General features: G+C 46.1%; 1 protein-coding gene and 1 long non-coding RNA gene across 2 annotated transcripts in view; one reads left to right on the top strand and one right to left on the bottom strand.

Moving 5' to 3' along the window:
* Window positions 1-5,670: 5,670 nt before the first annotated feature.
* ERN1 (endoplasmic reticulum to nucleus signaling 1) overlaps window positions 5,671-12,640 on the bottom strand; it is a 61,517-nt gene continuing 54,547 nt past the window's right edge. Inside the window, exons 16-22 of the mRNA XM_081849577.1 lie at window positions 12,317-12,416; window positions 10,589-10,788; window positions 9,979-10,126; window positions 9,625-9,752; window positions 9,091-9,214; window positions 8,374-8,441; window positions 5,671-6,414 (exon numbers count right to left, since the gene is read on the bottom strand). Of these exons, the coding sequence (XP_081705703.1) occupies window positions 6,208-6,414; window positions 8,374-8,441; window positions 9,091-9,214; window positions 9,625-9,752; window positions 9,979-10,126; window positions 10,589-10,788; window positions 12,317-12,416 (975 nt within the window). The 3' untranslated portion in view covers window positions 5,671-6,207. The remainder of the gene's footprint in view (window positions 6,415-8,373; window positions 8,442-9,090; window positions 9,215-9,624; window positions 9,753-9,978; window positions 10,127-10,588; window positions 10,789-12,316; window positions 12,417-12,640) is intronic.
* Window positions 6,162-8,553, top strand: LOC309335115. The gene is made up of 2 exons (XR_014153358.1): window positions 6,162-6,300; window positions 8,395-8,553. It is a non-coding gene; the product is annotated as an uncharacterized lncRNA (long non-coding RNA).

Genomic DNA, 12,640 nt, shown 5'->3' on the forward strand with positions numbered 1-12,640 from the left:
GAGGCTAGCTCCAATTCAATATGGCGGCCTGCTTAATAAACAGCAATACTGTGGGTACTGAAATGCTGGAAGGTTCTAGCCAGCTGAGCTTCTGACTGACTGGGAACCTCTGGTTCGGTTGCTATGCTGCTTCTTCCAAGTTTGTTTGTTTATTTCTTTTGGGGCCGAGGGCCAGCTTTCCAACAAGATCTTGACTGTTTTATTCTGTTTGACATTTTAAAATTGGAGCTTCTGATAGCATGTGCTGTTGCGTTATTGCTGTTTAGTGCTATTGTCCATATGGTTTTATGGTTGTTATTGATGATAATGTTTTAAACAACCGTTTGCTTATTTTTGTTTATTTGTTGTTGCGGTTGCAGTTTTTGGGAGGAATTCAATGTATGGAATCTCACTGATTGTTCAGTCGGAGCAGCCATTTTGGTTTGCCAGATGGAACAATCCTCTCTTTCTCTCTCTTCCCCCCAAGTACTGTGCTGGGGGTTCTCTCCAATTGCCCCGAGGATTCACTGTGAACCACCCTGAGACCTGTTGGTATAGGGCTGTATACGAATTTAATACATAATAATAGACCTTGGGCCACTGAGTGCATGTTTTCAACAGGAAATGGAATGTGCAGCATCCATTGCTTAGAACTGGCCATTGGTGGAGACAAAGTACTAGACTAGATAGACCATTAATATGTCCCATGACTAGATAGACCATTAATATGTCCCATGTTGTGTAGTCTTATATACACCTCGGGTTACATACGCTTCAGGTTACAGGCGCTTCAGGTTACAGACTCTGTTAACCCAGAAATAGTACCTTGGGTTAAGAACTCTGCTTCAGGATGAGAACAGAAATCGTGCTCTGGTGGCGCTGCAGCAGCAGGAGGCCCCATTAGCTAAAGTAGTCCTTCAGGTTAAGAACAGTTTCAGGTTAAGAACAGACCTCTAGAACGAATTAAGTACTTAACCCGAGGTACCACTATATACAGTATATTTATTTCTTTGTTTAGCAGAGAGGAAAATAAAAGCACAGTCATGGCTGTCATAACAGCGTTTCATAACACCTGACTTGATAAAACAGCTGTGCTTCCACTAGCTCCACCCTGACCCAATATCCTTCTCAGTTATGACTCATTGTAGTTTCATATGCAGTTACATAGCAACAGAAACTGCTCCCCAGAGAGCAGAGTAGGGAGTAGCAGAGGATGAAAAAGCCCAGCAAACATTATCTTCTGCAGCTGCCTGTGCAGGCAACCGCTCATCCTTCACTTACTAGTCTCCCCCATGATTTGGTGAGGCCTTAGCTAAAGCTGCCCACCCACTGCCAATTGTATGTGCATGCGTGCCTTCTAAAAAGCCAACTTTGGTTACTGGGCTCCTCTACGCAACCTGTTTCATGAGCATTCTGCTTTGCTTTCACAAAGTTTACACAGTGGACTAAGTCTACTCTTTATTGAGCATTCATTCTGACTCATTTGTGGGCATAGATATTGTCGCATGCCACCCAATTCCTGAGCGGTGCAAGATTTCAGGGGTTCCAGACGCTTACCCAGGGTTCTTGTTTCCTTTTGGAAATGAGGCACTGCAGAGACTGTGGTGTCTTCATGATATATGGTTTATTTACACATATATACAACTTGAACCGAAGGCTGTGGTCTAAACCACTGAGCCTAGGGCTTGCCGATCAGAAGGTCGGCGGTTCGAATCCCCGCGATAGGGTGACTTCCCGTTGCTCGGTCCCTGCTCCTGCCAACCTAGCAGTTCGAAAGCATGTCAAAGTGCAAGTACAGTGGTACCTCGGGTTAAGTACTTAATTCATTCTGGAGGTCTGTTCTTAACCTGAAACTGTTCTTAACCTGAAGCACCACTTTACCTAATGGGGCCTCCTGCTGCTGCCGCGCCGCTGGAGCACGATTTCTGTTCTCATCGTTAAGCAAAGTTCTTAACCTCAAGCACTATTTCTGGGTTAGCGGAGTCTGTAACCTGAAGCGTATGTAACCTGAAGCGTATGTAACCTGAGGTACCACTGTAGATAAATAGGTACCACTCCAGCGGGAAGGTAAACGGTGTTTCCGTGCGCTGCTCTGGTTCGCCAGAAGCGGCTTAGTCATGCTGGCCACATGACTCGGAAGCTGTACGTCGGCTCCCTCAGCCAATAAAGCAAGATGAGCGCCGCAACCTCAGAGTCGTCCACGACTGGACCTAATGGTTAGGGGTGCCTTTACCTTTACTACCTGAACCTATGATGAAACTGTTCGCAGCATGAACACCCCAAAAGGGTCTTCTTTCTCCCATAGCTGCAGCTTTGGTTTCAAACAGAAATCAAACATTTTGCTCTCTGTCCCCCCCCCCCCAGCATTTCCTGTCTACTCTCTACTCTGGCTAGTATCATTTGCCATGAGCTCCCCTTACCTCATCAGGAAGCTAGCCTGACTTAATAGTTTAACACTTGCTGGATCCAGGGGTTTAAGAAGCTAGCCTGTCCCAATTTTAACACTCACTGCCTCCAGGATTTAGAGGGGTCTGGCACCCAGGTTAACACTCCAAACTCATAACAATATTCATTTGCATCAGCCACTAGCCTTTGCAGTTTGAATACTTTTAGTTGAAGTGGAGTAACATGTTCTGCCAGAAGCACTTCCCTCTTCTTCCTGCCCTATCCAATGCCTTTATTTCGACTGAAACCATTTATAGTTCTAATTTGAAGTAGAAAAGAACTGTACTTCTGTATTTTGTCAGGCTGTCCTTGTGGATGGTAGGGCATTCTGCCTTATGTATAACTCTTGTGCCATAAACATCGAGACAGCAGTTTCCCATACTGGTTGTGTACCTAGGGGACTTTTGAAGCACATAAACCTTCAAGAAACCTGTGGATTGAAGTTTACGAAGAGTGCTAGGACTTGTAGGTCTGTGAAGTTTGCAGACTTATTGAGGGCTCGGATATGCTTTGAAATCAGTCTGGTTGTGTACACATCCAAAGTCGGAGAATACAGTACAGTGAAACTTTTATTTCAGTCCTTCCCTGAACCTACGCTAACACTCTAAAACTGCCCTGCACAGACATATTACGGTCTATCAACTGCTACACAGACCAGGTAGTAGGGCAGCGGTTCTCAACCTGTGGGTCCCCAGATGCTGTTGGACTACAACTCCCATCATCCGTGACCACGTCATGCTGGCTAGGAATGATGGGAGTTGTAGTCCAACAACATCTGGGGACCCACAGGTTGAGAAACACTGGGGTAGGGTCTGACGCAGGCTAAGGTTTCTCTGTCCATCTGCACCACGGGGAATGGATCCACTAACATATCTATTCTTCTTGCAGCATCTTTTTATAACGTCCTGATCTCATGGGTCACAGACGATTCCGGCAGCACTATTGCTTCATCTCAACTCTCAGAAGCCCCAGCAGGTGCATCAGAAAACCATCTGCAGCTATTCTACTTGGACATAAATCAAGCAAAGGTAAGGCCTGCTACATTCCCTGTGTTGGAAATCTTCATGCGACAAGCAGTTGTGTTATGTGACTTGCATGGGGGGGGGGTTGTATGTATGCACACACCAGCGTTTATTTTTCATTTAGTTCTGCTTACTGTTGGGGGGGGGGAATTAAAAGCCGTAATTGCAGAGTTATATAATTGTAACTCTCCACAGAAGGGTAGTCAATTGGCACTTTCGCCTTCCTGGTGTGTTCTTGCCATAGAACTGTTGTGTGGAACAGTAAGCTGGCATGCTCCCAGCTTTCTCTTCTAGCTTTTACTCTTCCAGCCCCGAATCTTGTAGTCAGGGCCCTTGGATTGAAGAGCCACACAATGCACACAGATATAAATATAATATAAGGAAAGTCCTATGCAGAATTAGATAAATTAACCAGAAGAATTTGAAATCTGAGGGACCAGAGATTCATAGAAGACTGGCGTAAATTTACGGACTATTTGAAAAGTAATTGTGATGATCAGATTACATTTGTAGGTTTGCAAGTAGTTTTGTGAGGTGAATTATTCAAATTATTGCAAAAATGGATAAAGGGGAGGATGGTTAGTTATGATAATTAAAGGCAATATGAATTAAAGAAATGCAGAAGAAGTGATAGAATGGTGGATCATCAGAGGTGCTGATGGAAATCCAAAAATAGATTGTATAAGATGTGACGTTTTGTGGTATGTATTATAATTTATATGTTAAAATTAATTTAATTTTTTTTTAAAAAAAAATGATATAAGGAAAGTCTGCCGGGTCAGGCCTGTGACTTGTCAAGACCAGTATCCTGGTTCTTGCAGTGGCCAAACAGATGCCTGGGGGGAAACAAGCGAGCCAGAATCCAAGCACTCTGCTCTCCTGCAGGTTCCAGCCACTGGTATTTAGAAGCATTACTGCCTCTAGTCATAGTCATTGACAGCCTTATTCTCCATGAATTTGCCCGATCCTATGCACACCATTTTAAAATGAAAGGACACCATACAACTGTTCCAAAATCTACTTTTAATTTTTGTGTAAATTTCTTATTTAGAAGAAATATAAAAGTACTGTACAGTAGAGCAGCAAAAATAGGCAATATGATTTTTCAATTAAGTTAGGTTAAGACTACCATCATTTTCAAGCGTTCACATCCTGTAACGTCCATATTTGCATATCTTACCTTGATATCTGCTGTTGCATTATAAAACTAGGAAAAAAAAAACCCAATTTCCCTGTAATGTAAGGCCCAAAAATGATGAGGACAAAAGACAAAGCAAAAAAACCAAATACCCATACCAATGCCCAATCATATAATTAACCGTTAATAACTTATTGCTTTTAAGACACACAGAGAGTACAGCCACACGGATTAAAAACTTCCTTATGTGAGAGAACATTTTATCCTGGTCTAATGAATATGCTTGGTTGAAAAGATGCACTATACCTTTTCCTTGTCAACCTAAAAAATTTTTTTTTAAAAAAAGATTACTGCACCAGAGCGGATTTTACTTTTTTTGTTTATTCACTTACTATTTTCATTATTTTAAAAAAGATTTGGCATGCTTTACACTTGTACCATTTCAAAGTGGTACCACTTTGTAAGTAAAAATTAAATAAATATAAATATGTAAAATAAATATTTTTGGTAAAAGAATACTACAAATATGACATTGGAGAGCACATCAGTGGGAATTCTGAATGCTTTCTGCACATGCCCTGTGCATCACTGTTTTAGGGACACTGAAAAGGGAAACTGCATCCTTCGAGATGGGAAGCAGATGCCTCTCTCTCTTTATAGCTTCCCAAGAGACTGAGTTTCTAAAAATTTTAAAAATACAGGTTTTCCTGTACCTTTTTAAACCGCCAGCTCTGTTTTCTCTGGCTAAACAAATTAAGATTTACAAATAAAATTAAGGAGCGTTTCTAGCTGTGTCAACTGTTGCATCTAAACCACACTATTAAGCTAGTCACATTCTTGGAAAGAAACCGGAAATGACATCTGAACGGATTTCTCTAAAGGAATTAGGGATTTCCAGCACTATAGCCCAAGCCAAACCTTGGTCCAGAAGGTTTCTGGATTTGTAATACCGTAGCATGCCAATCCTTCTCTATTTGTCAGCTATTAGTATTTGGGCTGATGCTTCCAGTTGGCGATTTCAAGGATATAATTTTATGTCTACACAAAACTATTTTGAAACTAGTATTTGGAGGGCTAGCCTCTTCGCTGAATCTGCCACTTCCCATTAAAAATCAGGGTCCCTGGTTGCTTCAAGTGCACAACATGGCAGTGGAACAAAAGTGGCTGGAAATGGTGTGCTACACTTAAAAGGCTCCTTCCTGAGATCCATAAGGGGCTTGGCAATGTTACGGTTTCAGTCTGTCTTTTTACTGTTCTGTGCAGTAAAGTGGCTTGAATGCCGGTATGTAAAGAGCAAACAGTGTAGGCAATGAGAATAATGTTGCTTGTGCCAAGCTGAGCTGTTTTAGATCCTCCCTTTCACTTTTCCTCTTGGGAATTTCCTTTCGACTGCTCCCGACTTCTGTAGGATAAAGCTTTCTGCAAGTTACTGCATCTTCTTTGGATTCCTACCCGGAGCCCCATTTTCCTGAGTCAGAGCAGGCAGAGAGTTCAAGGCACGTTGGATAAGTCCGGGACTCTCAAAGAGGATTTTTAACTCTCTGACGATCCCTCGAGTCACCCTGCTAAGGACAGGCCTGTTTCACAGCCCTGTTTGTGCAAAGAACAAAGAGTCTCCGGCTCTCAAACACCACCTGCAGAAAGAACGTGGCTGCTTGAGTCCTGCATATAGTAAGGCTGGAACAGTCTTTCCTGGCGGCAGATTTGCATAGCATGGTAGGTGTGCAGGAGGAGGTGAGGGAACCGCAAGGTGAAGTAACGTACAAAGTCATCTGGGACGGAACCAAGGGTTTCCTGCACCTCGGGCGGAAGTTCTCTATAGTGGTGTTTCTGGAAGGAAAAGAAGGCAGAATCACAAGGTATTCAATTCTTCAGAGGGGTTGGAGAGGCATCACCCCAGGCACCCTCGAGGCTGGAGCCACAGGGCCAGGCCTGTGTCAGGTTTTCAACATCACAATGTATCACCAGCCAAACACTGCAATCTGGCGATACACCCTGATGTTGGGAACAAGCTGCACTGGCCCCAGACCGATGAGGTGGAAGGAATAGGCTGCCTCAAACCAGGCTCCTCGCAGGGACGGTGCAGCTTGTTCCCAGCTGAGTGAGCCCTGATGTCCTTCTGGCTTGAGGCATCGGGGCTCACGAGATCAGGTTAATGAAGTCCCTACCCTGGGCTTTTAGAAGAAGAGGAGTTTGGATTTGATATCCCGCTTTATCACTACCCTTAGGAGTCTCAAAGTGGCTAACATTCTCCTTTCCGTTCCTCCCCCACAACAAACACTCTGTGAGGTGAGTGGGGCTGAGAGACTTCAAAGAACCCAGCAGCTGCATGTGGAGGAGACCGGTTCACCAGATTACAAGTCTACCGCTCTCAACCACTACACCACACTGGCTCTCAGCCCCCTGGGCTTCTTTAAACTGCTCCGCTGAGGAATGTGTGGGTGCCTCAGCAGAGCAGTTTGAAGAAGCCTAGGGAGTAACGTATCACAGGTGAAACTGATGCTGCTCCTAGCAGCTCTGGTAGCAGAGGGACTTGGAAGCGGCATTGGTTTCACCTGCGATATGCTGCCAGGTGAAGCCACCAAGGAGGGAGTGACCTGAGGACAGAAGCAGTGGAGACACTGTGGCAGCCCCTTTCCTTCACTGAGCTCCAGCCCAATGCAGCCTCTCCTCCACATGAGTGTGCCCACCATGCTGCTTTGCAAGGCTGCGATCGTTCGGTCCAACCCCGGCCTCGCAGAGCTGCCAGGGCAGTGTGAATGTGCCCTGCAGCAGGGGTGTTGGAGATGAGGACTGGGCAATGTTAGGCTTTCAAGATCACAGTTTGGCAATAATCTGCGGGGTGAAACTGTGTTGGCTCTCACTGCAGGAGCTGGAGTGCTTTTCCCCGGCCTGCTGCTCAGCTGGGTGGAGAAAAGGCTCCTGCCCACTAGCTGAGTGAGCACCAATGTCCCTGCTGGGATATTAGGGCTCCGTGTGTTTGACTGCCTTCACCTTTGCCTGTGCTGTCTCTTTCCTCCCAGGGGGAATAAATACACCTGGAGGAAAAAGATGCAGCCCACCTTCCCAGGCGAAGACAGCAAGGCGCAGGGTGCAAAGTTACCCTGTCCGTGCCTTGCAGAGCCCACCGCCAATCCCTGTGCCAAGACAAGCATGCGCTGGCCTGCCTCAGGAGGGGAAATCGAACGGAGCCCGCATTGTTGGGGGTTCCGTAAAACTGTTTAGCTGAGGCCAGGGCATGCTCCTCAGCCAAGCAGTTTAAAGAAGCGTAGGGACTCAAGAGGTGGCAGTTTCACTTGCGATACACAGCTGAGTGAAGCCATCATTGTAGTCAGCCCCTCATACTCATCCTGGGCAATCGCCCAGGCCTACATCGGGCGGGGGGGGGAATTCAGCCTCCCCAACATTTTCAAGGAAGGGGCCCTGTGGTGGGCAGAACCTGGCAAGTGTGGTAGTGTGGTTAACACGCTCTACCCCGCTGGGGGGTAGAGTGCATTCCTCACGACGCTCTGCGAGCCTCTCAGCCACCCTTCAGTTGGAGGGCACCATGAGAAGGACGCAGGAGCTCAGCCCCCAGTGAGCCCTGCAGAGCTGGCCTTGCAGGGTGTTGGGTGGGCAGGTGGTCCAGTGGGAGGTGGTCACTCCAATGGCACAGCGTGCCACTAGCCAACAAGGGCTTCACCTCAGGCACCAAACCTCCTTGGTGCATGAGGAGGCCAACAGCTCCTCCAACCCTAAAAACATGCTTTCAATGGTATTTATGCAGTTGGCTTCTCAGAATTCACGTACCTTATTTCTCATTGCCCGCAGGAGATCTCTTACTGAGCCGCCTTTATAGGATCGGAATCTTCGAAGATCTGCAAGAAGTAAAACTGGAATAATTAAAAACTCAAGCCAAGCTGCCCATTTCTTTCCTCTTGGTAGCCGGGTACCACAAAAGAAAAATAAAGAAACAAGTGGTTTTGCTTTTGCTTTTTACTCTATAGTGGAAGAATAATCAGTAAGAGTGATGTACCTACGGGACTGCCTCTCCTGGTATGCCCCGCGGAGGACCTTAAGGTCCACAAATGACAACACTTTGGAGGTTCCAAGCCGCAAGGTGGTTAGTTCGGTCTCAACTAGGGCCAGGGCCTTTTCAGTACTGGCCCCAACTTGGTGGAATGCTCTGTCACAAGAGACTAGGGCCCTGCAGGACTTGACATCTTTCCACAGGGCCTGCAAGACAGAGCTGTTCTGCCTGGCCTTTGGTTTGGACTCAGTCTGACCCTCATGTTTCCCTCCGCTTATGGTTGTGATCTATGGGCTACTTTTAAAATGAGGCTGCATTTTAACCTGTATTTTAAATTGGGTTTTTTTTCTATTATGATTTTGCTGTAATTTTACTGGTGTTAGCCGCCCTGAGCCCAGCTCTGGCAGGGGAGGGCAGGGTATTATTAATAATAATAAATTTTAAGTCTTAAGTAGCCCCAACAAGTTCTATATGAAAGTCGCAAAATGAAGTCTCACCTGTCTGCAGAGGGACTGTGATGTGCTCCCGCCAGTCCATGTTCACCACTGCTCTGCCTCCTTTCTCTAGCTCCTTTACTATTGGACCATCCAGGGATTCTTTTTCTATACGATCACTCACATCCTAAAATCGACAACACACATTTATGGCCTGTTGAAATTCGGTTCCAGAATTATGTGCCCCCCCCCCCCCGCGGCCGAGGTTCCCGTTTCGACATTTTCTGGAAGAGACTCCCTCTATCTGAAACCCTAGAGAGCTGCTGCCCGTGTGGCCTAGATGGGCAAATGGCCTGACTTGGTATAAGGCAGATTCCTATGTTGAGTAAAAGGTTCCAGTAAATGGCAGAAGTCTAGTTCTCCAGCAGCCCCAAGATTAGTGACTGCAGCTCCCTCAGCACAATTATCACTCCAAAGCAGCCTCAGGCCCAAATGCAGTACAGTATAGGGTTCTGAAATGTAGTATTTCAGTGTATATAATGCAGTGCAGATTTAAGCTTGCAAAATTAAATAGCACACCAAAGGGTTGCGACTCACCTGGAAAAACTGGAGTTGCTTTTCCAAACTCCAGAAAAATGGATGCTTCAGTACACAGTTAGCCGAAGGACGCTTCTGAGCATCTGTACTTATCATTTGCTCTATCAAGTCACGAGCAACTATGTCCTCTGTTGAAAAAAAGAGAAAGAAATATGTATACAGAAGAGTCTGTGCAACTTTGTGAAGTTCCATGAGCAAAGTTCAGTTTCTATTTGAACTCTGAGTCTCCTTCTCTATCTATCTAACAACTCTTGAATGCCACGGTTGTATTTTCTCTAGGTATAAATATACATTTATTTTTGAAACAACAGAAATGCACAGCTTCAGAATAATGGAAAACTTCTGTTTGCTTACCATGCTTCTCTAGATTGAGGAAGTCTAGGCTGTAGGCACCCAGCAAAATGTTGGCTTGCCGCTGCAGGGATTTGCCAAATGGATGGTTGCCTTCAGAGATCACGTAGTAGAAGACACATCCAGCTGAAAAAATATCCACTGTGTGTGTCTGGAAAGAGAAGCATTTTAAAAGAGAGATTGAAATGTAACAGCAAATGAAAGTGTGCAAGTTATTGGCAGCAACATAAGGAACTTTCTTGCACCTTTCGATGAGACCTACAGGTATACAACTTTTAATTATAATAACTCAGAGCTCAAGGACCTAACACCCATGTCTCACTCATTGTATACTAGTCAGATAACTCTGCCAAACCTGCTGTGGGTTGTTTTTTTTTAATAAAAAATAATTCATTCCAGTACTGAAGTCTCTAAACCTCAAGCTTAGTTTAAAAGATGCAGGGGAGACATGACAGGCCATGTGGCTTCTCCAGGAGGAAGCAGCAGCTGAGATACATTCCAGACATCGTGATATTGATCAACATATCGCAGTATTTAGCTGCTGATATATCACCATGTTGAAAACCAGATATGGCCCAGGCTCAAGTCCTAAGAAGAAGTGCAGCCGACTTACCGGGTTCTCTTTGCAGTCCTCACTCAGTATCTCTGGAGCAATCCAGCCTTCAGTGCCTGGGACCCCGGACCGACGGCTGAAACTGTGCCTGCCAACTGCAAGCTTCTTGCAGAGACCAAAGTCGGAAATCATGGCTTTGACCTTTCCGTGGGCATTCGGCATGGAGATGAGGATATTGTGCGGCTTCAGGTCTCTGTGCACTAATGTAAAGAAAGTGGAAGCAGAGAGAGATTCTAAATAGTAAAAAGAGCCATTGTATTGCTAAAATACATTTTTCTCAATTCAACAGGCTTATGTTACATGCTTACTCCATTAGCACAGATCTTTCCCAGTTTTCCTTTAAATTTGGGTGGGCTGGAGGGCATTACTACTTTACTGTGCACCAGAGGGAAACTCAGGTTCCTTACCTGCACTTTCAGATGCTGACCCCAGACCTTCCCATGTGCTTCTAGCTAAGTATGTGATATCACAATAGGACATAGTAAGGACAGGTAAAAAGGTAAAGAACCTCTGGACGGTTTAGTCCAGTCAAAGGCAACTATGGGGTTGAGGCGCTTATCTCACTTTCAGGCCGAGGGAGCCGGTGTTCGTCCACAGACAGCTTTCCAGGTCATGTGGCCAACACGACTAAACCGCTTCTGGCGCAACAGAACACCGTGACGGAAACCAGAGTGCATGGAAACACCATTTACCTTCCCGCCGCAGCGGTACCTATTTATCTACTCACTTTCGAACTGCTAGGTTGGCAGGAGTTGGGACAGAGAAACGGGAGCTCACCCTGTCGCGGGGATTCGAATTGCTGACCTGATCGGCAAGCCCAAGACCTGATCGGCAAACCACAGTGGTTTAGATCACAGTGCCACCCGCGCTCCCTATCAAATCTGTTCTTGCCTTCCAAAACTTTTAAGGCTTCACTGGAGACCACACACACTCTACACTGGGGTGAGTTGTCATACAGTGGTGCCTCGCAAGACGAAATTAATTCGTTCCACAAGTTTTTTCTTCTTGCGAGTTTTTCGTCTTGCGAAGCACGGTTTCCCATAGGAATGCATTGAAAATCAACCAATGCGTTCCTATGGAGACCATCCGGGGGCAGAGGGGAAGCGTCGCGCGCCTTCCCCTCTGTCCCCGGACCTGTTTAAAGCAAGGGGCGGCGGGGAGAAGATTGCTTCTCCCCGTTGCCTGCCCCGCAATCTCCGGGGACAGAGGGGAAGCGCTGCGCGCCTTCCCCTCTGTCCCCTCTTTTGAAGCAAGGGGCGGAGGGGAGAGGATCGCTTGCGGGGAGAAGATTGCGGGGCTGGCAACGGGGAGAAGCGATCTTCTCCCCGCCGCCCCTTGCTTCAAAAGAGATCCGGGGACAGCGGGGAAGACGCGCTGCGCTTCCCCGCTATCCCCGGAGCTTGCGGGGCAAGCTTCGTTTTGCAAAGCAAGCCCATAGGAAGATGCGTCTTGCGAAGCGGCTAAGAAAACGAAAAACTCCTTCGTCTAGCGACTTTTTCGTCTTCCGAGGCGTTCGTCTTGCGGGGCACCACTGTATTTCCAAACCCTATTATAACTGAGCCCCTAACTAAAGCCTACGCTACAAAGGGGCAATGTGCACCGACGGCCTTATATCTAGCAATAATAATACCATTGCTCCTTCCCAGCTCTAAGTATCCAAATTTTCTCTGAGAGAGAAAAAATTGAGCCACTGCAGTGGTTGGATATTAAAATAAAATGGTTTCTTACCAATATTGAGAGAGTGGAGATACGCAAGACCAGACATCGTCTGTTGCAAGAGGGTGATTGGCTGCAAACCATGCTGACTGAAGTCCTTCTGTTCCACATACTAGAATTGCATATAAACAAAGTCAAAATGAGTTTAAGGCTGCAGTCCTATGCATACTTCCTTGGGAGTAAGCCTCATTCAGCACGGTGGAACTTGCTTCTGAGTGAACATGCAGAAGATTTAGCTGCACAGCTTGGTATTCCCTGCACTCTGTGTATGATCTTGTATGCTTAAATTAGTGCTAATGGGAGAGAATTAGAATAGAAGCAGTCTATTCGCCTCTA

Source organism: Podarcis erhardii (assembly GCF_964252035.2).
Source record: "Podarcis erhardii genome assembly, chromosome: 2".
NCBI lineage: Eukaryota > Metazoa > Chordata > Lepidosauria > Squamata > Lacertidae > Podarcis > Podarcis erhardii.